Source organism: Schistocerca serialis, chromosome 3 (assembly GCF_023864345.2).
Source record: "Schistocerca serialis cubense isolate TAMUIC-IGC-003099 chromosome 3, iqSchSeri2.2, whole genome shotgun sequence".
In the NCBI taxonomy this organism is placed as follows: domain Eukaryota; kingdom Metazoa; phylum Arthropoda; class Insecta; order Orthoptera; family Acrididae; genus Schistocerca; species Schistocerca serialis.
Window position 1 is genome coordinate 839,877,881 of NC_064640.1, and position 14,367 is coordinate 839,892,247.

A 14,367-nucleotide genomic window follows, 5' to 3' on the forward strand; every position below is an offset into this window, starting at 1 on the left:
TTCATCACAGATCATCATTCCTAATTGGTGACCAGTAATTTATTCACTTACACACATGAGTTCTATAGTGGCATAACTGAAGTAATTCTCAATATTTAATAGTTAATATTTGATTGGTTATTTAACCTACCACTGTCTCAGCTATCTGAGTAAAATTATAATTTCAATTTTCCTGTTGTGAAACAGTTTCTCAGAATTTTATTTTATTCCTTGTTTTTGCTATGATTTACCATTTAGCTTCCTTTTTGTGTTTGGTATAATCAGTAGTCTCCTATTGTACTCATGGCAGAAACTCATTTAACTGGAACCACACGAAAGGTGGGAGCAAATGCTGTCTGAAAACAGTTCTTTGTAATTTCTTCCAACTACACATACATAAAATAAATACTATTTTAAACATTAGGTATGTAAGGTTTGATAGCTTTATCCTATATCAGGTAGGAAGTTGGTTTTTATTGCACTCTAACAGAATACTACATCTTGGAAGGATCATAAATAACTGTATGTAAACTATGAATACATGTCTGACAAAACCATTAGCTTGTGCTAAAACATGACATTTGATATTACAAGCAAAAGCATGATCGCAAGGATTTTACATAGATAACAGCATAATATATCATAATCTCCATGCACATTTCAAGTATCAAACTTCACCTTGCATATGAATATCATTTGAAATATAATCTTCCACAGGTGGTGGCAAAACAAACTTAGTAGCATGCTACAGGCATATAAAGGTAACGGAGGCAAGTAACTTCACACTAGCACCCCTACAACTGTTTAAAAAATAACATACTTTGAAATAGCTCATGCATTTTTATAAGCACATTTGCTAATTGAAATTAATTTGGAACATTCAACACAAGTCATCAAGTACACCCTCCAAGAATACAAGAGGGTCTACAGCTTCAATCACAGCATCAATGTCTTTTCTCTGCACAGTCTTCCTCTTCCCCTTTATTGTGAAATTGTAAGCTTCCTTTGCCAATGACTCAATAAACAGCTCCTGAAATGAACAAAACAGAATCAAAGGTAAACATAGCAAATAAATATGACTCTGGAACTCTTGAGCTGCAGTGTGAGGGTGATACAAATGGGACAGGTGAATGCTATGTGAACAGGACTATGCAGCAAAATCTCTTACACAATTACATCATTTTGCAGCAATGTTAGCAAAGTAGCGGTGAACCAACAGGACTTCCTCTCTGATGTATAGTTTTGTACACCATATTATACCTCTTCTCAAATATATTGATGCATCTGTTGGATGTGAAGAAGTGCTCGACTCCAAGCATACTGGCCACCTTCAATGTAATTTGTGGTGGTGGTGGTGGTGGTGGTGGTTAGTGTTTAACGTCCCGTCCACAACGAGGTCATTAGAGACGGAGCGCAAGCTCGGGTTAGGGAAAGATTGGGAAGGAAATCGGCCGTGCCCTTTCAAAGGAACCATCCCGGCATTTGCCTGAAACGATTTAGGGAAATCACGGAAAACCTAAATCAGGATGGCCGGAGACGGGATTGAACCGTCGTCCTCCCGAATGCGAGTCCAGTGTGCTAACCACTGCGCCACCTCGCTCGGTAATGTGATTTGTGCATCATCACACTGTTCAGAGGCATGTTGTGAGCATGTGCTGTCCGAAATCAGTTCTCCGTGATTTCTTCCAACTCCACATATTTAGAGTACTTTTTTTTTTTTAACTTCCTGGCAGATTGAAACTGTGTGCCAGACCAAGACTCAAACTCGGGACCTTTGCCTTTCATGGGCAAGCGCTCAACCATCTAAGCAACCCAAGCACGACTCATGACCTGGCGTCACAGCTCTACTTCCACCACTATCTCGTCTCCTACCTTCCAAACTTCACAGAAGTTCTCCTGCAAACCTGGCAATACTAGCATTCCTGGAAGAAAGGATATTGCAGACATGGCTTTGCCACAGCCGGGGAATGTTTCCAGAATGAGATTTTCACTCTGCAGCCGAGTGTGTGCTGATATGAAACTCCCTGGCAAACTAAAATTGTGTACCTGACCGAGGTTAACTCTGGACTTTTCTTTTTAATTCCCTTTTTTTAAAAATTTGGCCTACTTGTACTTGCACTTCCTAAAATGAAGTCTTTGATTTTGATAATGGTGCTCAACACAGATACAGGTATCCCTACAGTCTGTGCTTATAGAAGCCCCATGTGTAGAGAGTACGGAGGATATCAGTACTCAAGCAGGTGTCTTAGGCTTTCTCCAAACCGTAAAACACAGCCACAGTCTGGGATTTCCGCAGAATACTAGTCATGACATGCATGGACAAAGTGACGAGATAGTCAACCGCAGAACTGTGCACTTGAAATGCACACTGTGCAAACGTTTGCAAATTGCGAGTCTTGAGTCACCATACCAACTGGGCATGAATCATATGTTCCATCACCTTGCAAACACAGCTGGTGAGAGATGGGGCAGTAGCTAAAGGAAGGCGTTTGTCCTTACTGGGCTTAGGTACTGGCATGACTGTGGCTTCACGCCAGCATCCGGGAAACAGGCCCTCTGCCCAGAGTTGGTTGTACATATGAAGGGGAAACTGCTTGCCCACAAGAGAAAGATGCTGCAACATCTGAATGTGAACATCGCCTGGCCCTGGGGGCAGACTATCAGAATGAAGTGAGAGCATGATCTAACCCCCTCATAGTAAAGGTGGCATTGTAGTATTTATGATCCTGAGAAAAGAATGGTATCACCTGAGCCGCCTCCACTCATTTCTGACGGAGGAAGGAACTGTGATAGTGGGAGGAGCCCGAAATTTCTGCAAAATGGTGTTGGAGACAGCAATAGGATCCACAATGACATCGTCTGCTACTGTCAGGCTGGAAATTTAGGAATGTCAGGCTGGAAATTTAGGAATGAATCTTGCTCCCAGAGAGCCATTGGAGGTTGGGCCACATGACCGAAGAGGGAGTGGAGCTGCTAAAAGAACCCCAGCTAGCTTTTTTGCTATCCTGAAGATCGTGACAACACTGTGTACACATCTGTTTATAATGAATGCAGTTTGCCATCATAGGATGACAGTTAAAAACACAGAGCATGTATCTACATGCGAATCGTGTCACGGCATGCCTCAGTCCACCAAGGGACCGGGACACAGCGTGGGTGGTTGGTTGGTTTAAAGGCGGGAGAAGGGACCAAACTACGAGGTCATCGGTACCTTGTTCCTAATAGAACAATGCCACAAGTGTGAGAATAAAACGGACGAAACACATAACACAAAGCGGAAAGAAAGGAAAAGCCACAAGAACGAAGGGAAGGCAACAAACACTAAAAGGAACAAAGGAGGACATGAAAACAACAGAGAGATGTTAGAAACAGAAGAGAGTAAAACATGAAAGCAGATTACGGTGGCTGGCCCACCACGAGAATAAAAAGGGAAAGCCAGCCACTTTGCAACACATTAAAACCTACACCCTAAAAGCATTAGTGTGGAGGGCACAGAGGGACATAGGACATGCACTAAAACCTACATAGAAGTATAAAACCCACTCTCATGGATAAAACATAAAACTAAAGCTGCTGTGGAGGCATTGTTGCCCAACACCGAAGGCAGGGTGCTGGGAAAGTTAAAAGTCTGCCGCAGAGCGGATAAAAGTGGGCAGTCCAGCAAGAGGTGGGGAGGTGGACGACTGTCATTTGGGAGCCACAGCTACATTGAGATGAGTCCTCATGACAGAGTAGGTAACCATGCATTAGCCACATATGGCCAATGCGGAGCCGGCAGAGGACAACCAATTCCCTGTGAGAGGCCTGCATGGAAGACTTCCACACATTCATAGTCTCCTTAATGACACGCTGTTTGTTGTGCGTGCTGTTATGCCATTCCATCTCAAAAAGCCGGAAAACCCTGCAGTGTAAGACAGAAAGCGAACTTCGGAGATGCCTATATCCAGAAGTGGTTTCCACATTGCCTGTTTGGGCAGCTTGTTGGCAAGTTCGTTGCCGGGGATTCCAACGTGCCATCATCATCATCATCATCATCATCATCATCATCATCATCGATTATTATTATTATTATTATTATTATTATTATTATTATTATTATTATTATTATTATTATTATTATTATTATTATTATTATTATTATTATTATTATTGGATTATGGGGCGCTCAACTGCGCGGTTATCAGCGCCCGTACAAATTCTCAACCATTTCTAAGTCCAATCTTCCACTTGCATGATGGATGATGAAATGATGAGGACAACACAAACACCCAGTCATCTCGAGGCAGGTGAAAATCCCTGACCCCGCCGGGAATCAAACCCGGGACCCAGTGCTCGGGAAGTGAGAACGCAATCGTGAGACCACGAGCTGCGGACTCAGTACACAGGAGAAAAGACTCGCCAGGGCATGAGCGGCTGTACTCGAGAGCACGAGGTAAGGCCGCCAACTCTTTAGTGAAAACACTGCAGCCAACTGGCAAGGAGTGCTGCTCAATATTGTCCTCCATGAACATACGTCAAGCCTATGTGAACATCAGCCATTGAGCTATCAGTGTAAACCACTTCAGAGCCCCGGAACATGCCAAGATTCGAGAGGAAGTGACAGCAGAGAGCGGCAGGGTTAACGGAGTCCTTAGGGCCATGAGGTCCAGACAAAGCTGCGGCTGAGGCGTACACGATGGAGGCGTACATGAACGGACCGCAAGTAGAGGTGGTGAAGGGAAGGAATCAAGTTCAGAGAGGAGGGACCGCACGCGAACTGCAATCGTTAGCCCCGATCTGGGCCACCGATGCGGGAGATGGACTGCCGTGGGTGGGAAAAGGAGACAGTAATTCGGATGCTCAGGGGAACTATGGTAGTGTGCTGCGTAACTGGTGAGCAGTTGTGCACGTCTGATCTGCAGTGGAGGGACACCAGCCTCCACCAGCACGCTGGTCACCGGACTCATCCTAAAAGCTCCTGTCGCTAATCAAACCCCACAGTGGTGCACAGGGTCGAGTAAATGCAATGCTGAATGTGCTGCCAAACCATAAACCACACTCCCATAGTCAATTAGGGATTGGACAAGGGCTCTGTAGAGCAGCAGCAGCGTAGAGCGATCTGCATCCCAACTGGTGTTGCTCAGGTAGCGGAAGGCATTGAGGTGCTGCCAGCACTTCTGCCTAAGCTGACGAAGATGAGGAAGCCAAATCAATCGAACATTGAAAACCAGTCCTAGGAATTGATATGTCTCTATTACCGTGAGTGGATCATCATTATGGTAAAGTGCGTGTTCCGGATGAACGGTACGACGCCAACAGAAGTGCATGCACACGACTTTGTGGCTGAAAACTGGAAGCAGTGGGCTAGAGACCAAGACTGCGCCTTGGAGATGGCTCCCTGGAGGTGCCACTCAGCAAAAACAGTACTAGAGCAGCAGTACGAAATGCAGAAGTCGTCTGCATCCAGAGAATGAGAGACAGAGGGCCTGACAGCTGCTGCTAGACCGTTAATGGCCACTAAAAAGAGAGACACACTCAATACAGAGCCCTGTGGGACTCCATTCTCCTGGATATTGATGGAACTATGGAAGTCACCAACTTGGACACAGAAAGCACGGAGCGACGGGAAGTTTTGGATAAAAATAGGGAGTGGTCCCCGGAGACCCCACTCATACAACGTGGGAAGGATATGATGTCGCCAAGTTGTGTCGTATGCTTTACGTAAGTCAAAAAAGACGGCAATCAGGTGTTGCTGTCTGGAAAAGGCTGTTCGGATGGCAGACTCTATGGACACAAGATTATCAGTGGTAGAGTGACCCTGGCGGAAGCTGCCCTGACATGGAGCCAGCAAGTCACGTGACTTCAGGACCCGGCCCAACCCAACCGCCAACATACCATACGTTCCACGTTCCAGCAGCTTACGAAGAACATTGGTGAAGCTGATGGGCCAATTAGCTATCCACATCAAGCAGGTTTTTACAGTGTTTTGAACACTGGAATGATGGTGCTCTCCTGCCATTGCGATGGGAAGACTCCATCGCACCAGATCTGGTTGAATGACAGGATGAGAGATTTTTAATCATCTGGCTGTGGATGCGATCAGGCCCAGGAGCTGTGTCAGGGCGACGTGCTAGGGCACTGAGGAGCTCCCACTCTGTAAATGGGGTGTTATACGATTCACTGCAGCGTGTAGTGAACGAGAGGACATTCCCTTCCAGGGGCCATTTGAGTGTGCGGAAGGCTGGGGGTTAATTCTCCAACACAGAGCTGAGCACTTTGCTCGAGCCTAAGTACTCGGCAATCGCGTTTGCATCAGTATATAACTCGCCATTTATAGTAACACCAGGGACAGCTGTTGGGGCCTGGTACCCGAAAGGATGTTTGATCTTTGCCCAGATTTGGGAAGGTGATGTGTGGCACCCAATGGTGGAGACATATCTCTCCTAACTATTCTTCTTGCATTGTTTGATAAGGTAGCGAACATGGGCATGGAGCAGTTTAAAGGCTATGAGGTGCTCCTGGGAAGGCTGCTGCTTATGCCGATGTAGAGCTTGCCGACGCTCCTTAATTGCTTCAGCGACTTCCGGCGAGCACCAAGGGACTTCCTTACACCTCGTGCACCCTAAAGAGCGAGGGATTGCATTTTCTGCTGCAGAAACAATTGTTGTAGTCACCTGCTCAACCATCACATCGATTTTACCGTGTGGGGGAGATTCGGCGGTGACAGCAGAGTTTTTTTTTTTTGTGGTTTTAGGGCGCAAAACTTCTATGGTCATTAGCGCCCAGCCCGTGACGTAGGAAACAGGAAAAAAACGAAATTTAAAATCAGCAGCAATGGGAACAAAGTCATAAAATTTGAGAAACTAAAGGCAGAAAGAATGCTTAAAAATCCACTATAGAAAGGGGTTGGTTGTCCCCAAAAAAAGCTTCAAATGACTGACGTCATTTCACTGTCACTAATAAACTGTAGAACGCGGTCAGCTGAGCGCGTGTCATCTGCTAAAATCGACGATAGATCAGGCGATAGCTGTAGACGGGAGCGTAACGGATTAAAATAGGGGCATTCAATTAAAAGGTGTCTGACTGTCCACAGCTGAGAGCAGTGGGGACAGAGTGGGGGAGGATCACCGCTTAAAAGATGTCGATGGCTAAAAAGACACTGCCCTATCCGGAGTCTAGCTAAAATTACCTCCTCCCGACGACGCGTTCGGGAGGAAGAGGTCCAAGCGCAAGGAAGGGCTTTCACTTCCCGCAATTTATTATGGGGAAGTGTTGACCAATGCGCATGCCATAAATGAGCAACTTGGCGACATAAACCGCTCTGTAGATCGGTAAATGGAAGAGACTGAATAGCTGGCCGAGGAAGAGAGACTGCAGCCTTGGCCGCTATATCGGCCGCCTCATTCCCACAGATACCAGCGTGTCCCGGGAGCCAGAGGAACGCCACTGGGACGCCCCCCAGGTGGAGCAAGCGCAGACAGTCCTGAATCCGGTGGACCAGAGGGTGCACAGGGTAAAGAGCTTGGAGACTTAGGAGAGAGCTGAGAGAATCTGAGCAGATTACGTACTGTATCCGCTGATGGCGGCGGATGTAGTGGACAGCCTGGAGAACAGCGTAAAGCTCCGCAGTATAAACCAAACACTGGTCGGGAAGCCGAAATTGATTTGGGGTGTCGCCAACAATATAGGCACTCCCTACACCTAACGATGTTTTCGAGCCGTCGGTGTAAATAAATGTGGCGTCCGTCATTTGTGCACATCGAGCAGCAAATGCCCGACGATAAACAAGTGAAGGGGTACCATCCTTGGGAAATCGACAAAGGTCACAGAGCAGGCAGATCTGGGGATGGAGCCAAGGCGGTGCTGTACCCCAAGTTGTCAAGAAGGTTTTAGGAAAGCGGAAGGAAAGAGAATGGAGCAGTTGACGGAAGCGGACTCCCGGGGGTAGTAGGGAGGAGGGTCGGCCTGCATACCCGACATCAAAGGAGGCGTCGAAAAAAATGTCATGGGCTGGATTAGCAGGCATGGAAGACAGATGGCTAGCATAACGACTCAGAAGGACTGCTCGCCGATTGGACAGCAGAGGTTCAGCAGTCTCAGCATAAAGGCTTTCCACAGGGCTGGTGTAAATAGCTCCAGACACTAAACGTAATCCACGGTGGTGGATAGAGTCGAGACGCCGAAGAATAGACGGCCGAGCAGAGGAGTAGACTATGCTTCCATAGTCCAATTTCGAGTGCACTAAGGCGCGATAGAGGCGGAGGAGGACCACTCGGTCCGCTCCCAAGGATGTACCATTCAGGACACGGAGGGTGTTGAGGGATCGCAGACAGCGAGACGAAAGATAGGAAACGTGGGTGGACCAGCACAGTTTTCTGTCAAACATAAGACGCAAGAATTTATCGACGTTTGAAAACGGAAGGTTGACAGGACCTAGATGTAAGGAGGGCGGAAGAAACTCCTTATGTCGCCAAAAATTAACACAAACGGTCTTACTGGGAGAAAAACGGAAGCCGGTTTCGACGCTCCAAGAGTGGAGGCGATCGAGACATCCTTGAAGACGTCGTTCAAGAAGGCTGGTCCGTTGAGAGCTGTAGTAGATCGCAAAATCGTCCACAAAGAGGGAGCCCGAGACATCAGGAAAGAGAGAATCCATAATTGGATTGATGGCAATGGCAAACAGTACAACACTCAGCACGGAGCCCTGGGGTACCCCGTTTTCTTGGGAGAAAGTACGGGAGAGAGTAGTGTTCACCAGCACCCTAAATGTGCGCTCTGCCATAAATTCGCGAAGAAAAAGGGGCAGCCGACCTCGAAAGCCCCAAGAGAACAGTGTGCGGAGGATGCCTGTCCTCCAACAGGTATCGTATGCTCTCTCCAGATCAAAAAATATTGCTACTGTTTGGCGTTTCCGGAGAAAATTGTTCATGATATAAGTGGAGAGAGCAACAAGATGGTCAACTGCAGAACGATGCTTTCGGAATCCGCATTGGGCAGGTGTTAAAAGACTGCGGGATTCCAGCCACCAAGCTAAACGGTAATTCACCATATGCTCCAAAACTTTACAGACACTACTTGTGAGAGAAATGGGGCGATAGCTAGAGGGGAGATGTTTGCCCTTTCCAGGTTTCGGAACAGGAACGATGATAGCTTCCCGCCATCGTCTGGGAAAAGTACTGACGGTCCAAATTCGATTATACAGGCGAAGGAGGTAACGCAGGCTATGGGTTGATAAATGCAGCAACATTTGGACGTGGATACCATACGGTCCTGGGGCGGAGGACCGAGAAGAAGAGAGTGCATGTTGGAGTTCCCGCATGGAGAAAACAGTATTGTAGCTTTCGCGATTTTGAGAGGAGAAAGCAAGAGGTCACACTTCCGCTGCACGTTTCTTCGGGAGAAATGCTGGCGGGTAATTTGAAGAGCTCGAAATCTCAGCAAAGTGCTGACCCAACGAATTAGAAATTGCGACGGGGTCCACTAATGTGTCATGCGCGACAGTGAGCCCAGAGACCGGGGAGAAACTAGGCGCGCCTGAGAACCGTCGAAGCCGACTCCAAACTTCCGAGGAGGGAGTGAAGGTGTTAAATGAGCTAATAAAGAATTTCCAGCTTGCTTCCTTGCTATCGCGGATGACATGACGGCATCGCGCTCGGAACTGCTTGTAGCGGATACAGTTGGCCAAAGTAGGATGGTGGCGGAAAACGCGGAGAGCACGTCGCCGCTCACATATTGCATCACAGCATGCCTCATTCCACCAAGGAACTGGGGGGCACCGGGGCAATTCGGAGGTGCGTGGTATTGAATGTTCCGCAGCTGTAAGAATAACGTCGGTAATATGTGTGACCTCATCATTGACGCTGGGAAAGTGACTGTCATCGAATGTCGCTAGAGACGAAGAAAGTGTCCAATCGGCTTGAGCAAACTTCCTGCGTCGCGGGTGCATGTAGGGCAGTTGAGGCAGCAGTCTAAGGACACATGGAAAGTGGTCACTTGAGTGTGTATCATCAAGGGCGAACCATTAGAAGTGCCGAGCTAGCGGAACAGTACCGACCGCAAGGTCCAAATGCGATAAATTTGTTGTGGAGGCAGACAAAAGTGTAGGGACCCCAGTGTTGAGGCAAACTAGATCTGCTTGGTGGAAGACGTCTAGCAATAGTGAGCCACGTGGACAAGGATGTGGAGATCCCCAAAGCGGGTGGTGGGCATTGAAGTCCCCAACCAGCAAATATGGTGGTGGAAGCTGACCAAGAAGATGAAGGAGATCAGCACGTGCCATTGGTGTGGACGATGGAATGTATACAGTACAAAGAAAGAACGTGTATCCGGAAAGGGAAAGACGGACGGCGACAGCTTGGAAGGAAGTGTTTAAATGGATTGGGTGATAATGGAGTGTTTCATGGAGAAGAATCATGAGTCCTCCATGTGCTGGAGTGCCTTCAACAGAGGGGAGATCATATCAGACGGACTGAAAATGAGGGAGAACAAAGCGGTCATGGGGACGCAGCTTTGTTTCCTGAAGACTGAAGATGACCGGCGAGTAGGATCGTGAGAGGATCGACAATTCATCCCGATTGGTTCGAATACCGCGGATATTCCAGTGGATAATGGACATAGGGTGAACAGAAAATGGAGGAATGTGACCAAGGTCGCTGTCAACTCGTCGACTGCTCAGAGCTTGTGACCGACAGCATGGAATGGCATTCAGCCGAAGGCAGAAGATCCTGATCCATAGGTTGGTCAGGAGCAGCTCCTGCCACCAGCGATCAGCCGGTTGATCGGCTGCCAGCAGTGCGCCTCGGCGACACAGAAGATGGCCGACGGCGATTTCCGCCAGGTGGTGCTGTAGATGGGACACGCCTTGGCGGAGAAGGAGAGGAACTGGGTTTCTTTGTAGCCTTCTTGGAAGTATGATGTTTAGAGGAAGGAGGAACTGATGGTTGGGAAGTTGCGGTACGTAAAAACTCTTCACGAGTATGCTCTTTTTTCGAAGTCTTGGTGTCTGACTTTTGGGCTCGAGATTTAGCAGAACTCGACGAAGGGTGAGCCAGAGAGTGGGCAGGCGAAAGTGGTGAGGTTGAACGGGCGATCTTTGCGCTGGCCGATCTGATGACCGTGGCACTAAAGGTGAGGTCGCAAGTCTGCATGGCCGCCTCCTTTGTTGGCCGATGAGAAGCAAGGACAGTGCTGCATTTTCCTGTCTGAGGCACGGTGGGCTGTCGACTGGCGAATAATTTTCGAGTAGCAAAGGTCGACACCTTTTCCTTCACTCTGATTTCCTGGATGAGCTTTTCGTCCTTAAAAACGGGGCAATCTCGAGAGGAAGCAGCGTGCTCACCCATACAGTTGATGCAGCGAGGGGATGGAGGTGGACAAGCACCCTCATGGGCATCCTTGCCACACGTAACACATTTGGCCGGATTGGAACAGGACTGGCTGGTGTGATAGAACCGCTGACACCGATAGCAACGCGTAGGGTTTGGGACGTAAGGGCGAACAGAAATTATCTCATAGCCTGCTTTGATTTTCGATGGATGATGTTCGTGTCAACCCTTTTCATAACCCTATGAACAGCCGTTACGCCCTGGTCAGACAGGTAGTGCTGAACTTCTTCATCAGGCAATCCATCGAGGGAGCATGTATAAACGACTCCACGCGAGGAATTTAAAGTACGGTGCGGTTCCACCCGGACAGGGAAGGTGTGTAGTAGTGAGGTACGCAGCAATTTTTGTGCCTGGAGGGCACTGACTGTTTCTAACAACAGGGTGCCATTCCGCAATCTGGAACAAGACTTTACAGGACCTGAAATTGCGTCGACACCTTTCTGAATAATGAAAGGGTTGATCGTGGAGAAGTCGTGACCTTCGTCAGACCGAGAAACAACAAGGAACTGTGGCAACGATGGAAGAACTGTCTGTGGCTGAGACTCAGTGAACTTACACTTGTGAGCAGACATAGTGGAAGGTGAGGAAACCATTGCGGAAGAATCTCCCATGATTACCGGCGTCTCCGATGGCGCGCTCCTCCCTTGTGGTGGCCCTCTCTCAGGGCACTCCCGCCTTAGGTGATTGTTCACACCTCAGGTCACACCTCCCGACAAACGGACGGAGGGACCAATCGGCAGTTTCGGAAGGTATCAGCTCGGGTAATCACCCCTCCCTGGGCCTGGCCGTTACCAGGGGGTACGTACGTGTCCTACCTGTCTACCCGGGACGGGGAATTACACATTACCCCGTCGCCGGCTACGCATGGAAGTGCATGGGTCGGCCTTCAGACACGCACAGGGAGGAAAAAAGAGAAAGGAAAGAAGAGGGGTCTCAAACGCCGCAGCGGAGAAAAGGGCAAAGAGAAGAGGGAAGGAAAAGAGAAGGACAGAGGAAGGTCGAAGACTTGCAAGTGTAAAAAGCAAGGAATTTGTAACAGTTTCGAGCATCCGTCTCCGGACGTAGGCACAAACCATACTCCCAGAGGGGGATAAAGGGTAGGAAAGAGCAAGGGGTGAGGGGGGGCGGGGGGGGGGGGCCAAGATGGGGGAGGGGGGAAGGATGCGGAAAGGGAGGGTATGCAGCCCGGAAAGGAAGGAGGGCCACATTAGCTCGGGGTCCCGTGCTCGCTACGCACGTATCCACAAAAGAGTTGTGGACCCCCTGGGGGGAGAGGCAAGGCTGTTTCATCCTCTCTAGAGGCGAGCTTGCACATTGTGCTGCTTTGAATTCCATCTGCAGTGATCTGAGGTTTTACATAGACTTCCAACACACATGTACGATGTACGCAGAGTTTTTTAAAAAAAGTTATGACACAATCAAATTAGTTCTCATGGGTCTCAAAGTGTGTCCACATACTGATGATTTACAATTTCCCTGAAAAATGTAGTGAATGATTACTGTATTCCATATTATTATAGATTTCCATAACAAGGATACTCAATTTATGCCATCTTGTTTGCTTTTTGACCAGAATTCATTAAGGAAAGCTGCACCAAAATCATTACACATTTTACATTCTATGATGTAGGATTTTGCTTGGATTTTTAATGAAACTGAGAAGTGTCATTATCTAAAATCTGACAACTACTGCCATGTGCAAGGGAAATTATTATGTTATTTCCACATCTATAGAATGTTTTGTATTATGTGTCACAAACATGTAAAAATACTAACAATAATGTGTGTAGCTTGCAGTTAATTATGGGGGATGCTAGTACTGGCCATACCAGTAGTCAAACAGGAGTGACTTGCTTCTGACCATTGCCAGCCTTAGTTGGCAGACATTTCGATCTGAAGTCGTTATGGAAGGCTCTATATGGAAAAATTGTGTTACGTGGGTGAAGCATGAAAAGGGTTCGAAGGGTGACGAAGGCAGATGTATATCGAGGAGAGAGAAATTGGTACTCCTTGCTCGGCATTCGTGGTCTCAGTATAGGCCATCGTGTTTGCGATAGCGTGGGAGATGCAGAGTTTGATCCTATGTAGATGAATAGTTTTTACATACCAGGTGCTTTGATATGATTTGAACTTCTTTACATTCCTTGAGCCATATCCACTGAGCCCATTAGAATACATTTTGCTTAGTTAAAGGTGTAGAAATATCACTCCACAAACATTTAATAACTTACAGAATGGTCACCATGTTATATGCACAAATTAATAAAGATTTTGTACAAGAATATTTGTTTCTTTCTTATTCATTAACCCCACAGACATCTTTGAAAGATCAAGAGCTGTTGTATCTGAATGTAGCATAAGTCTTCTCATGTGCTGTTGTAGTCTAGGGACCAGTTGGCAGTGGGGTGGTGTCACAATGTCAAAGTTCTAGAGAAGTGTTTATAGCAGTATGCACATTGTGAGCCCTATGACTCAAAAATTACAAAGGTCCAGGGTGGTTTTTTGTGGTTTTGGTGGTTTTAGGGCGCAAAACTTCTATGGTCATTAGCGCCCAGCCCGTGACGTAGAAAACAGGAAAAAAACGAAATTTAAAATCAGCAGCAATGGAAACAAAGTCAGAAAATTTGAGAAACTAAAGGCAGAAGGAATGCTTAAAAGTCCACTATAGAAAGGGGTTGGTTGTCCCCCAAAAAAAAGCTTCAAATGACTGACGTCATTTCACTGTCACTAATAAACTGTAGAACGCGGTCAGCTGAGCGCGTGTCATCTGCTAAAATCGACGATAGATCAGGCGATAGCTGTAGACGGGAGCGTAACGGATTAAAATAGGGGCATTCAATTAAAAGGTGTCTGACCGTCCACAGCTGAGAGCAGTGGGGACAGAGTGGGGGAGGATCACCGCTTAAAAGATGTCGATGACTGAAAAGACAGTGCCCTATCCGGAGTCGAGATAAAATTACCTCCTCCCGACGACGCGTTCGGGAGGAAGAGGTCCAAGCGCAAGGAAGGGCTTTCACTTCCCGCA

At 47.5% G+C, this 14,367-nt stretch overlaps 1 protein-coding gene across 1 annotated transcript in view; it reads right to left on the reverse strand.

Moving 5' to 3' along the window:
• Positions 1-433: 433 nt before the first annotated feature.
• Positions 434-14,367, reverse strand: part of LOC126469600 (DNA polymerase epsilon subunit 4) — a 63,953-nt gene continuing 50,019 nt past the window's right edge. The window contains exon 3 of the mRNA XM_050096723.1: positions 434-1,009. Within this exon, the coding sequence (XP_049952680.1) occupies positions 860-1,009 (150 nt within the window). The 3' untranslated portion in view covers positions 434-859. The remainder of the gene's footprint in view (positions 1,010-14,367) is intronic.